The 13797-nt window shown below is 44.8% G+C and overlaps 1 protein-coding gene across 6 annotated transcripts in view; it reads right to left on the reverse strand.

The window, feature by feature from the left end:
* Positions 1 to 13797, reverse strand: part of LRRC7 (leucine rich repeat containing 7) — a 105782-nt gene that overhangs the window by 29576 nt on the left and 62409 nt on the right. For 5 of the 6 annotated variants that reach the window (XM_048312348.1, XM_048312352.1, XM_048312347.1 and 2 more), the window contains 6 exons: positions 10702 to 10765; positions 6774 to 6848; positions 6164 to 6308; positions 5194 to 5266; positions 1221 to 1350; positions 714 to 829 (listed from right to left, as the gene is read on the reverse strand). In XM_048312348.1, coding sequence (XP_048168305.1) covers positions 714 to 829; positions 1221 to 1350; positions 5194 to 5266; positions 6164 to 6308; positions 6774 to 6848; positions 10702 to 10765 — 603 coding nt within the window. Of the gene's footprint in view, positions 1 to 713; positions 830 to 1220; positions 1351 to 5193; positions 5267 to 6163; positions 6309 to 6773; positions 6849 to 10701; positions 10766 to 13797 lie in introns of those variants that run through there. The other variant, XM_048312351.1, reaches the window with a different exon arrangement.

Genomic DNA, 13797 nt, shown 5'->3' on the forward strand with positions numbered 1-13797 from the left:
CATCTTGCACTGCCCGGCAGACCTGTGGTCCTACTGCAAATTCCCACATTCCTGGCACATCCACATGGACCAATCCCAGGGGAATTCAGTCTTTCCACGTGCCTGTGGCAGCACAGGACAGGGATCAAGAAAGGCTCATTTTAAGCATTTGTTTCTTATCTAAGCACAGGCCTGTGCAAAAGGACAGAGGAATCTGGGCTTTGACCAAAAAAAAAAAAAAAAAGGAAGGTAATGAAAAATGTTCCTTGGATTTCAGTGGATGCAGGACAACAAATTCCTGTTTCCTGATTCTCTGGGTATCAGCTTTTTAATCATTAAATATTGCAAAGCTACAGACAATGTGAAAGCCAAATATCTCGTTTTTTGGATGGAAACAGCAGGAGATGAAAGAAGGAAATGGGGTTTAAGCTATTAAAACACACCAAGGTCCAGATTTTGGCCTTACTCAGTTTTCCTGAAGTTTTCCTTTGGATGTCAAAGGAACTGAGACCAAACCATAAAGATGAAAAAACAATCAAGATTCTTTCCTTACAGTTTAAATGAACTAAATTATAATTATATTATTTTTAAACTAGAATTCTAAAGATAATTTTTTATTTTAAAGTATATTTTAGAGAAATGTATCTTTACAAAGACCTCAAAGGAAAAGCTTAAATTTTAAAAAATGAATTCTTAAATTGGCTAAAAAAAAAAAAAAATGCTGTGAACTGTACCTGTTATCACTCAGATTTAACACCCTCAGCTTCTGCATCTGGCCAATCTCATCAGGAAGAAATTCCAGTTTGTTGGAGCGCAGGGACATCACAGTCACGTTCTTACAGCTCCCAATCTGTGGGAATGCAAAAGCCAAAATGATGGAATCCCAAGTTTGGGAGTGTTTATTGTCACTTTTCATGTCAGGAGGTGCTAAAGTGGGTTTTACTGAAAGGCACAAAAGGCAGAAAATCCAGGAGTCAATCAGAAAATGACATTTTCCTGTTGGCAGCAACCTCAGGGAATGCCTGGGGTTCCTCCCGCTGCTCCTCACCGGGATATTCCCAGCTTTCCATGGATTTACTGCTCCCTTTTTTACCACTGAGCACAGCAGGAATATTTGCTCTTGCACATCAAGACAATGCAATTGCACAAGGAGCTGCCTGAGCACATAACGTGTCTGTAGGGGCGGGGATGGAATCCTGGCTCCCACAGCCTGGGATTTATCCATGGAATCCGCTGCTCACCTCTCTGGGCAGCTCCGGCAGGAAGTTCTCGTCCACGGCCAGGGTGCGCAGGTTGTGCAGGTACCCGATGGTGGAGGGCAGCGACTCCAGCTCGTTGCAGCTGCAGTCGAATTCCTCCAGCAAGGACAAGCTGGAACGGGAAACCCTCGTTAGGGACTGGATCATCCCATGTACAACCCCAAACCTCTGCGGGCTCCAAAGCCTCACCAGCTCCAGGCGTCACCCTGAGAGGGAACATCCAGGGCAGAGCTGCTGTGGTTCCTCATGGATCCCTGGAAGTGTCCCAGGCCAGGCTGGACGGGATTGGAGCAGCCTGGGAGAGCGGGAGGTGGCCCTGCCCACTGGATGGGCTTTGAGGTCCCGCCCAACCCAAATCATTCAATGATTTCCATGATTTCCCTGGCAGAAGTCTGTAAGAACAGGATTTTTGGAACCTACTTGAAGGCCACTCGGTTTGCCCACGTTATCACTGAGATTTTCTGGGATATTGAGGATATTTAAGAACATGAGGAAGAATACCAAGCAACTCATTTGGAACCAAGAATGTGACCTTTGGTAATCCAAGTAACACTTCCCAACGGGAATATATGGATGTAAAACCCGTTATAGAGCGAGATATACAAATATATACATAGTACATATGGAGGCTATAGACATATTCCAAAATATTCTGAAGAAATATTTCCTGACTCTCTTCTAAAGTGAGACTGCAAATTAAAATTCTTCAAGTGAAAGTTGTGTGACCACCACAGGTGCCACCACCCAGCTCCTTGGCCCCCTTTGCTCCTCACACTCCACCTCTTACTCTCAAGTACTTTAATCAATAGCAAGGTCAAATGACAAGCAATTATTTCTTCCTAAAATTTCCCGTCTCCCTGTCCAGTGCCTTAGGGACTTGTCAGAGGATTCTCTGTTTTTTTTCTCCAATATTTTGGTGGATCTGATAAGAAGTGCAGCTCTGGCAACACCTCCCACAGACCTTGCTCTGTAGGATTCACAGGAGTCTCAGCTGCAGGGTTGGCCCCTCACTCTGTATCTAATTTGCCTTTATTCCAGTTTCTTAATTAAAAAGATCTTTCAGCCTTCAGATTTGACACCCCATGAAACCAGGGACTGCTGTTCCTCCCAGGGAATCCTCAGAACTTCCCTCAAATTGCTGCACTCCAGCAGGCAGGGAAGCCAAAGGGATCAGGGAGAGGGTTCCTTGGAACACATCCAAAGGCTCTGCCAGGTTCTCTTCCAGCTTTCCTTTAAACCAGGCTCTGCAGGCAGCACAACTCATTCCAGCCACACACAGAAGGATGTCAGGGAAGGCAGAGGCTCAGTTGTTTCCCTGCTTCACGGGAGCAGAGGGAAGCCCGGTGGGAATCCTGGTAAACTGCAGGATGAGCAATTCCCCCTTTCCCTGCTGATAACACACCCAGAAAGGAGATAAGCTTAATTGAGAGCTGCCACCTTCCCAATCCAGCAGGAGATCTGACACTCTGAGCCGCATCCATGGACCTTTCCCTGGCAGTGAAGGATGACTTTACCAGCCCGGAATTTTATTGGGAAGGTGATGCCTGGCACAGCCCTTCCCAGCTGTTTTCCTGCCCCCTGCCATCAGGAGATGGCACAATAGAAACACCAAAATCCCTGGGAAGCTGTATTTCCCCTCTGTAGCCCCTGTGGTGGAAGAGCTGCACTTCAGAAAGGGATTTTCCGTCCCTCACGGATCATGGATCGGGCACGAGGGGAAGCTGGCAGGAGCAGCCATCATCCTGACAGTGCTAATTCAGGTAAAATATCGTTCACCTGGCTGTGCTGCTGGGAGAAATTCCCATCTTTCCTGACAGGTTCAAGGCAAGGCAGACACAAATCAGCTGCTGGTCACTTGGGCACCCGCTGGAACGGGGCAGTTCATGGCCCAAGGAAAATGAGGAATATTCTCAGAGAGATAAGCAGAGAGATTCATGGAGTAGGAAGAGTAATTCCAGCCCACCCAAGATCCAAGCTGCATTTCCTACAGCCACAGCACCCAGGGAATGGCCAAAGCAGCCCAAATCCCAGGGGTCACCTCCAGGCACTGTTCATCCAGCATCAGGCAAAAGGAAATTTGCAGACCAAAGAATTCCAGAATCCCAGACTGGTTTGGGTTGGGAGGGACCCTAAAGCCCATCCAGTGCCATGGGCAGGGACACCTCCCACTATCCCAGGGTGCTCCAAGCCTTGGACGCTTCCAGGGATGGGGCAGCCCCAGCTTCACCTGTGCCTTTCCTGCCCTTTCCCTTCCAGTTCAAAGCCATTCCCCCTGGTTCTGTCACTCCAGATCCTGCTAAAACCTGGGAATACAAATCTGCTCCGGCCTTTGCAGCGCCTGGCACAGACTGGCCCCGTGCCCCAAACACCCCCGAGCTCCAAACACTGCCCCAGGCCCAGCTGTGGGTCCTGAATTCCCCTGGCACCTTCCCACCCACCCAGATCCCACAGGCAACATCCCCAGCCTTTGGCTCCGTCAGTGAATTAATGGGAATCCCTGATTTTGGGTGGAATGTTTGATTAAGCTGGGCCTATTGTGCACTCTCAGAGCTACCACGGGCTTGTCCTTTGAACAGAAATCCCAAAAATGAGGGTGGAACTCCCCACCAGAGCATGGAGTCAGCACTGAAGTGCTCTCATGGAGAAATCCCAGAGGGAATGTTCCCTCCTGCACTCTGCCAATCCCTGTGCGACAGTAATGGGCTCTGGGGGGGTTCCACCACCGGGATTTAGGAGAAAGAGCCCCAGCAGGAATCTATCCAAAGGGATGAGTCAGAGAGCCAAGTTCATTCTGATGTGAGAGACTCTGCCCTCCTTAGAGGAGAGGGAATTTCTCACTGGAAAAGCACAGCCAGGGGCTCCACCACAGCGTGGAGATCGCAGGTGATCCCACCTGCTCTGCAGTTCCACCTCGGAGCTGTGGCTGGGCCTTTGGAAATGTAATTAAGGCTCCACAACAACCACTGAACAGATGTTGGGTTAAAAACGGGATTTCCCCTCAATTGGAGCAATTCAATAAATAAAAAAGTTTTAAAAGGTTTTAGAACTTGACTCCCAAAATTGCTGAAGCTGGATATGAAATCCATCTTTTTGCAGCATCCAGAAGAGCTTGGAGCCTTCGGAGCTTTCACTTGGATGAGAATTTACTGCTCCACAGAGATTTGGGGAGCAAAGATTTGTCCTTCAGCGATTCCCATCACCAGCTTTTAATGCTCCCCATGAATGTCCCATAAACACCCCAAGGATGAGCCAGCTTGGGCTTTCAGTGGCTGCAGCTGAACAGGTCACAAATATGGATTATTTTTCCCAAATGGCACCACAACAGCTCAATTCTTATTGAGACAGGCCAGGGCCAGGGCTTGGAGCAGCCCGGGATAGTGGGAGGCGTCCCTGCCCTGGCAGGGGTGGAACGGGATCCTTTTTGAGGTCCTGGGGTGCCACCAAGCTGCAGACCCTCAGCAGAAGGAGGCAGAGCCGTGTGAGACCCGACACCAGAGGGCTGCAGAGCGTCCCGAGTGCTTCCCGTGATCCCAGCTCCTGGAATCCTTCTGGCTTTCCCACGGAGGTTTCTGACATATTTTAGGAGCCCTCCATCCCTGTGAGGCCACAGCCAGATCCTTCCCAGCTCCAAGCCCTGGCCCTTGCCATGGGAACACATGGATTTTCCCCCAAATACTTCTCCTTCTTCTACTTTTGCTGCTCTGCTCCCCCCAACTGATTCACACTGAAATCTTTGTTTCTCCTCTTGGAAAATTGGATATATTTTACCTTCTCACCCCTGGCACTGAGAAATCCCCAGGATTAAAAGTGGTGCTACAAATTTAAGTGTCACAACCTGGGCGTTGGAAATGATTTCATAATTCAGTGTATTTGTTTTATTTTATATTTGAAAACCCACACTCCTTGAGCAGAAGAGAAAATGTATTTTAATTAAAAATGATAAACTTGGACTCACTTTCCAATGGCGTTGGGCAGGATTGTGAGCTGGTTGTCATCCACCTTCAGAGTTGTCAGTCTCTTCAACAATCCTGCAGGAGAAATTATGGATAAACAGCTCCCGTGGATATTTCCTGGGATCCCACAAGCAATGATTTGCAACCCCGAACAGCTCCACTCTGGATTTTAGGAAGTATTGTTCCAAATGGATATATTCCTGCTAAATGCCCTCTAAAAATCAATCTGGGCAGAAATCCATGGAACAAAACTCCTGGGATTGATGGGGAGACATAGAAGACCAAGATGGAAAATGGGAGGAGAAGACACCCAGTAAGAGTGTCAATAATTAGCATTGTTAACTAGCAATCCATGTTGGAATTGGAGTAAATTGATTTCAAATGGAGGAATTCTACAGTTCCATGTTCAAGGGGAAAGGGAAAAGCAAATATAAGGGATTGGGACTGAAAGGAAATATCCTGATGGACAGAGGGATGTGCCTAGAGCCACCTGGCTCCCAGAACTTCCATAGATCCCAAATAATCCAGAAATTCCAGGCGTGTAAAACAGTAAAAAAAAAAAAAAAAGAAAAGAAAAGTAATAGTTTGAATAACTTCCTTTTTATTTCCTTTTTCCACTGTGAATGAGCAGCAGATTCCTGCCAGAGCTTCCCATTGTTCCCCTCATCACTCTCAGACTGATTTTTACATTTAAACCAAATCAATTCTGTCCTTCTTGGCTTCTTTTCCTTAAAACAGCAAGCCAGGTGGATCAATTCCCTCTGACCATGGAATTCTGCTCCTGACTTAACAAAACAGGAGTGCCCAGACACCATTTTCTGCCCCCTTTGGCATTTAATGGCACTTCTTGCTCCACGGTTATAAAATCCCGGAGTCCCAAAAAATAATCCTAATAATTTAAAAAAATATATTAAAAAAAAAAAAAAAAAAAAAAAAAAAAAAAATTGAGAGGAATCCCCAAGCTTTCCTCACCTATGGAATCTGGCAGCTGCTGCAACATGTTGGAGGAGAGGAGGAGATCCTCCAGCCCCTCACAGCCCGAGATGTCCAGGTCGACCGTCTCTATCCTGTTTTTTGACACATCCAGGTACACGAGCTGTTTTAACTTCCCTATAGACTTAATAGCACGTGAGACAGAGTTACTTGAGCAGATAGAGCTGTTAATTAGAGCGTTAATTAGAGACAGACACACAAATCCAGCAGATCCGGAGTTATCTCAGCACCCTCTGGATCGTTGCTGTCCCCGCGGCAGGGCTGGGGTGGGCTCGGCCTCAAAGGAGAAAAAGGAACCTCCCCCCCACCCTGGTTAATTAATGTGCTCCAAATTCATTAAATCTGCTGGAATTTGGCATTCCTGGGCCTGCAGCTATTTCTCCAGCTGGACACAGATCCAAGGGATATTCCCAATTCCCACCTCCCAGCAGGCAAGTGGAGCTTTTCTGTGTTGAACCATCCCATAACTTTTATAATCATTCATTCATTCATTCATTAATGACTCTGTGCACCCACCCAGGAAATGCAGGTGTTCCCCACCAGGCAATCACCAAACCACCCAATAATTCCACAAAATAAATGTCCATACCCCAGGTAGCACTTGCAAGGAATTATTGTCCATCCACAACTCCTTTAGATTCTGGATTTGTTCGAGAACCTCAGGCTGGGGAGAAGAACAAATAATTATGGGCAGCTAAATAAAGCAGTATTTCTTTAGTTAAATAAAAATCAGTATTTTCTTAACAAAAAAGCTTCCCTCTTCTCTTCCCTTTGGTTTTTTACAACCCCCCTCAGCCTTTCAGGTGCTCAAGGACAAGGAGAGAACATTCTCTTCGTGTAATTTAACCACTGCTGCTCTTCATCAAAACGTGTAACATTTCAGCAGCTTTTGCAGAAGGAATGAGTGGAAAGGACACATCCTTGGGAGATTTAATATCTGCAGCTGGCACATCCGGGAGTCAGGATGCACCAGGGATCATGGGCACTGATAAAACCTGGAGCTGCAAAATTAAACTTTCATCTGGTTCATTCTTTTCAGCACCTCAAGGTACCAGGGAGAGAGGCTGAAAAAGGCAAGTCCCCGAATCACTCCTCACTCCTTACAGCTGGGAAAATCCAGAACTACAAATCCAGGTCAATATATATTCCCAGGTTTCCTCAGCAGTGTTTTCCTTTCCCATGAAACACTTTCCACAGCAAACCAAGACCTGGAATTTGCCTTTGCCCTCTCAAGTTGTAGAGATTTTTTTTCAAAGCCTGGCAGAACCTGGCATTAAATATTCCATGAAATATTCCATTCCAAATCAGGTTCCAGCATTTGGAAGCAGTACAATTGCCCTGGAATGATTCCAACGCAGGCAGGAACAAATGGACCTTCAGACCATAAGAGAGACCTCAAGCTGGTCCGTGTGGTCTGGTTTGGAATGCTGCCATTCCCAGAAGAAATCTGATTTTCCACTTGCCCAGGAACTGTGGGAGGAGCTCCTGATGTCTCATCAGGTAAGAACAAAGCTGATAAGGTGGAGAACTCATTCCTTGTTTTCCACATCTCCACATAATGAGTTCCTATTAAAAGCTATTGGTGAACATTTTAAAGATGATTTATTTTGCCTCTGTTAAATCCATTGAAATTCTGCTGTCCTTCAGTGATTAAAACCACTTCTAATTTCCAGGCTAAATTGATTAATGGTCATTTGCTACTATTTGTTCCTGCGCTGATTAATGTCTCTTTATCCCTCTGGAGTGTTCACGGGCTGAGGTCATTATGGATAATCATAATTTCCCCTCTCAACTTTAATTTGCTCTTAAATCCCTCTCATTAACAGACACCTTTCTCCAAGGCCCCTGTACAGAGCACATTTTGACGGGGAATTTCTTGGATTATAATTTCCCAGCATGATGGGATTTCCTGTTACTATGGAGCACCATGGAATATTCCACATGATGGCACTCCACGATCCAGATGAGATCTCGTGGATGGGTTGGTACTAAAGTGGCATGAAAACCTTGTTTGTGTCTGTCAGAAATGCTTTGGTTCGGGTCTGTTTGGGGAATATCTTCATTTTCCACTTAGGCTGCTACAATTGGAACAGGGTAGAATGGGAATAGGAACAGGACAGAAAAGGAATAGGAATGGGAATAAGAACAGGACAGAGAAGGAATAGGAATGGGAATAGGAACGGGAATAGGAATAGGAACAGGAACAGGAATAGGAACAGGAACAAGAACAGGAACAGAAACAGGAATAGGAACAGTAACAGGAATAGGAATAGGAACGGGAACAGGAAGAGGAACAGGAATGGGAACAGGAACAGGAATGGGAACAGGAACAAGAACAGGAACAGGAATGGGAATAGGAACAGGAATAAGAACAGGAACAGGAACAAGAACAGCTGGAAGGGTTTTACATTGACCACCCAGTCCAACTCCCTGTTCAAGTCAGTCTGACCAAATCATAAAGGGTATTATTCAGGGAATTGTCCAAATGTTCCTTAATCTTCCTCTCCAAGAGCCTGTTCCATGGTCTGGAACCCTTTCCATACAGAAAAGCTTCCTGGGATGGAGTCTGAATGGAAGATTCACATGACTTTTTGATAAAATTACATTCTATTTGATCCTCTTTCCTTTTCCTTCTCTCCCCACCTTTACCTCTTCCCTCCCTGAATCCCTCCCAAAGCCTTGCTGCTGGCTGCAGACTCCTGAACCTCTGGAACCGGATGGAGAGAAGCCAAACTTAGCAAAGCTGGTCCTTGCTGGGACCAGCGTTCACCTGCTCCAGGCAGAGCTGCTGCTCCTCCTCTTCCCAGGGCCAGGTTTGACTCCCCAAAACCAGGGAGATGCCAAACCTTGGGATTCACTGCTCCTGCAGAGCCATGACAGGAGCTGCCTCTTCCCTTCCTTGATTACATCTTGGATACAGCTGCTATTTAGGGAGCCACAATTTGCATTCCAGGAACGCGCGCGTCTCCCAGGATTCGGGAATCTTGTTCCCAGCAGAGTGGATGAACGGAATTATTTCGTTTTGGCCATGGCAGCCCCGTGCCCGTGGCTCCATCTGGCTGCAGGAAGGGCATGGACTTTTCCAGGTCTGAGGGAAGGGCCACAACAGTCCCTGGACACCAAAGAAATGAAGCTCTCCCACACCACCGACTCATCTTCCTCCAATAAAAAGGAGATTTCTATGGAAACCCAGATCAGATTTTCAGGACCCATGAACACAGGACCTTCTAATCCTTTTTTCCTAGGTGTGAGTTTAACTAGTGCCACTTTTCCTAAGGCATTCCTGCAGATTCCCACTGTTCCTTGGCCTCTTGGCCCATTTGGCTCCAGTTCCTACATTTTTGGAGCAGCTGCCTAAAAATGAGTCACCTTGGGAATTCTGGCCCTAACAGCAGGATGGGGCCACCCCTCTCCTCATCTATCACTCGTGGGATCACTCTGCTGCCATGGAAAAATACGGAATATTGTCCAATTCTTTTCAAACACCACAAACCCCAGCCACCCCCAGAAGAGACACTCTGAACTCGGGAAGGATTTAATTCCTACAATTAAAATTCCAAGCAGCACTTCTGAAAATTTTGTTCTGTTTATCCACGCTGAAGATTTTAATTAAAAATCTGAGTTAAAGCCTCTCTTTTCTCCTGCATGGAATAAACGAGCAGCCTGGAACAGGGTGGGAGTTACTCCATAAAACAGACATAAAGACTTTGCTACAGCTTTTTACCACCAGGTGACATTTCAGGGTTTGTTTGAAGTGGAATTATCTCAGTTTTAACTAAAGCTACAGGAACTATTCCCTTGTAGGGCTGTAATCTCTGATCCTGGTCTTCCAGGACTCCCCAGCAACAGCATCTTCTACCTTCTGTGCTGACAACAGAGAAAATTCCCAGAAGATTTAAATCTCAAGGAAATGAATTCTGATTTTGGGGATGAGTTAGGGACAGAAACTCCTTTGGGAGTCCCAAAGTTACCTCTGCTGGAATCACAGAAGCCCAGACTGGTTTGGGTTGGGAGGGACATTAAATCCCATCCCATTCCATCCCCTTCCACTGTCCCAGGCTGCTCCAAGCCCCGTCCAGCCTTGCCTTGGACACTTCCAGGGATCCAGGAGCAGCCACAGCTTGCTAATAAAAAGCAATTTCTAATCATTGGTGATAGCAGTCTCTATTATTTCCAAGATATAATGAACGACATTAAGAAATCAGCCCCTAACTGACACAATAATTCATCCTAAGATCCTCAATCCATCCCCCAGGGAGCATTCCAGGAGTAACACCCTGCTCAGAGGGGGAATGCTCAGCGACCTTGAGCTGAGGAGAAAATCCTGATGGGGATGAAGCACATTTGGTCACCAACATTCCCCTCAGCAGTACGAAACACCTTCCATGGGACAGGGAAATATGTCTCTTGCCCAAGGCCACGATCCAACAAAGCCTTTCCAGTAAAAGCATTAATGCCCCATGGACAGAGCATCCAAACCCCACAGGATTCCCATTAGAAACAGGAGCATTTCTTACCAGCTCAGAGAACTCATTATTGCCCAGATCGAGCCTCTCCAGCTGAGTCAGTTTGTGCATTGACCTGGAACAGATTAGGAAAGACTTAAAATGAGATTTTAACTTGCAAAATGTCAGATTTTGCTGGGATAAAAATAAAGCTGCATTGATATTGTTATGGCAAAAAAGAATTGCACCATTTTGATGCTGATGCAAATTTAAACAATCCTTGAGACATTAACTGAGGTTCTTGAACTCAAAAGCCAGCAACAGTTATTTTTATACAGAAACAAACAAATCTTGGTAGAGTTTTGCATATTACCTCAGGGAAAATGCCCCATGTTATATTAATAAGTGATTGAAATGAAATATAACAGAAACAGTGGCTTTTTGATAGAGATTTATGCATTTGTTGTGGTTTTTTAGAAACCACTAGAAAGCGTTTGGACTCTTGGGCCAGGTCCCCAGCGTGGCTGCCCCTGCTCTGAGGTTCAGCTTTGATCAAGTTCAAAGTTAATAAATCAATTTTTGCCTTTGTTTCCATGAGCAAAACCAGAGCAGGGTTTTATCCCAAGTGCAGAATTTCTCCTTAAGCCCTGACAGACCAAAGTGCTCCCAACACCACACTGGGTTTGGGGGGTGCAGTGAAAAAGAGAGGATAAAAATAATTAAGTCATTTAACATGAACGGCAACAGGCAGTTCAGAGGCCTCCTGAGGTAATCAGATCCTAATCAAAAAATTAGCACAGCCTTAATTGCTGTGATCTGAAATATCAACCATTTTATCTCTGCAATTTGTACCAGAGGTAAAACTGATTATTATTGAAATGCTGTGGCTGAAAACCAGAGCCCTGGTTCAGCATTTCAGTCACGGCCCAAGCAGGCTGTGCTCAGAGCACTGCTGCATTTTTACTGCCAGCAAATTCCACTTTTCCTTCGTTAAAATGGGGAAGTAAACCCCACAGAACCAGGAAATAAACTCAGAGGAACAGGGAAAGAAGCCCCACAGAAATATGGAAATAACCCCCACAAAAACAGGGAAAAAAACCCCACAAAAATATGGAAACAACCCCCACAAAAACAGGGAAAGAAACCCCACAGAATTAGGAAGCAAACTTCACTGAAATTGGAAAATAAACTCCATGGAAATAGGGAAATAAATCCCACAAGAACAGGGAAATAAACCCCACAAAACCAGGGAAATAAACCCCACAGAAACAGGGAAATAAACCCCACTGAAATAGACCACAACATACCATTATAGCTAATATTTTAATTATTATACACATTATATATTATCTATTTTTCTATTTTAGGTATTTCTATTATAGACTTTCAATGATTGAATCTTGAAACTCTTCAGAGATAAAATACACTCAAATTGGTAAAACCTTTGTCTGTCATCCCAAATTCTTTTGAACACAACTTTGACAGCTTTTGTTGTTCTACTGTAAATTCAGCTTAAAATGCAACTTTTGACCATTATTTGTGCCATTTCTACAGTCAAATAAGCAGTTCCAGAAACTAAAATTGATGTGGGGGAGGATTAGTTTCAGGGAGTTGGGGCTCCATCAAAAGAAGCTCTGCCAATGTTCCAGTGGAAAATGAGATTTTTCCATTAGCTGCTGATATTTTTATCTCTTTCGTGTAATGACTTATATTTCTCTCATGGAAAGCTTCATTCTGGTTTTTATGTGGGGTCATTGTATAGAGGTGGATCAGGAAAGGAGCAATTATGAGTAATGCTCAGTTAAATCTTCATTGCTTAAGTGATGTAATGGCAGAGAATTAATGTGCTCACGGAAGTGGCAAATGAAGATTCCCCCCAAATCTTTATTGGGATCCTGTTTGGAGCTGTCCTTCCATTCATGAGTGCCTCCATTCAGGGGATTTTGGGCTGTGAGGGTGGAATTCCCATGAGGTTCAGAATCAGGTGACTTTATTTTTTAATGATTTTTAAACACGGGAATGTGATTTTTAAAAGACTACAAAGGCATGGAAACCAGCAGAGAAACTATGGAATCCTTGGTAAAAAATGAACATTTTAAACCATCCCCGCTCCATAAATTACAACTCACATGATACAATCCAGGGGTATTAATTACAATTCCTGCTAATCACATTAATGGCTTAATTTAACTTCTCATGGTCTTGTAGGTTTGACTTTGCTGCCTTATTTAGAAGCCATTTATCTAAAAATTGTAAATAATTCAAATAACCAGGAAAATCCTCTGCTTTAGGCCACAGAGAAAATACCTCCAATAATAACATCATGGAATTGTTAAGGTTGGAAAAACCCTCTGAGATCATCGAGTCCAACCATGGTCACCACTGATCCATGTCCCCAAATGCCACATCCAAAGGTTTTTTGATCACTTCCAGGGATGGAGACTCCACCAAGTCATGAAATTAATATCAAATTATAATATCAAATGAATTGGGTTATTTAACAGTACTTGGGATCTCTGTCTCCACCGCCTCGAGGAGAAGCAGCCCAAGTTTCCCATAATAAAAACTGACTAAAAATAACAAAGTTTCATCAGGATATGCAAGACATTATTCTTATAAACTTTTATGTTTATATATTATTCAAACCCCCGAAGAGTTCCTCACACTTTCTGCTCTTCTGTACTAATTCTGCATGGAACGAACAAACAGAGAGTAAAGAGAGACTGAAAATGCACTTTTAGCCCTGCTTTCCCATTTATTTTGCCAGAGAACAGGAGAAGATCTAATTTAAGGTGCTGAATAATTCCCAGGGATGAACCAGGTTCGATGGGAATTAAGGAATATCTGACAACCCAAAGTTGACTCCGTCAGCTGAACCCAAAAACAGGAGAAAAGGAATTTTAGTTCCTCATTTCAGAGTCCTTTTGATTCCTCCTCCTGCTGCAGCGTGGTCTGGGGGCAGCAGGGATCAAACCCAGCATCACTTCCAAAGGAAAGCCAGAGAAATAAATTTGGGCTGGGATGGATCTGAGACCAAAAGTGCCAGGGCTCAATAGCAACCTGCATTTTCCTTGAGAAGTGGTTGGGAATGGGCAGGAACACCTGGAAAATTTCGGGTCACTCCTGAAACATCCCTCTGGAATTATGGGCAGGAGGATCCAGGAGGAT

The sequence above is a fragment of the Corvus hawaiiensis genome, chromosome 9 (assembly GCF_020740725.1).
Source record: "Corvus hawaiiensis isolate bCorHaw1 chromosome 9, bCorHaw1.pri.cur, whole genome shotgun sequence".
NCBI lineage: Eukaryota > Metazoa > Chordata > Aves > Passeriformes > Corvidae > Corvus > Corvus hawaiiensis.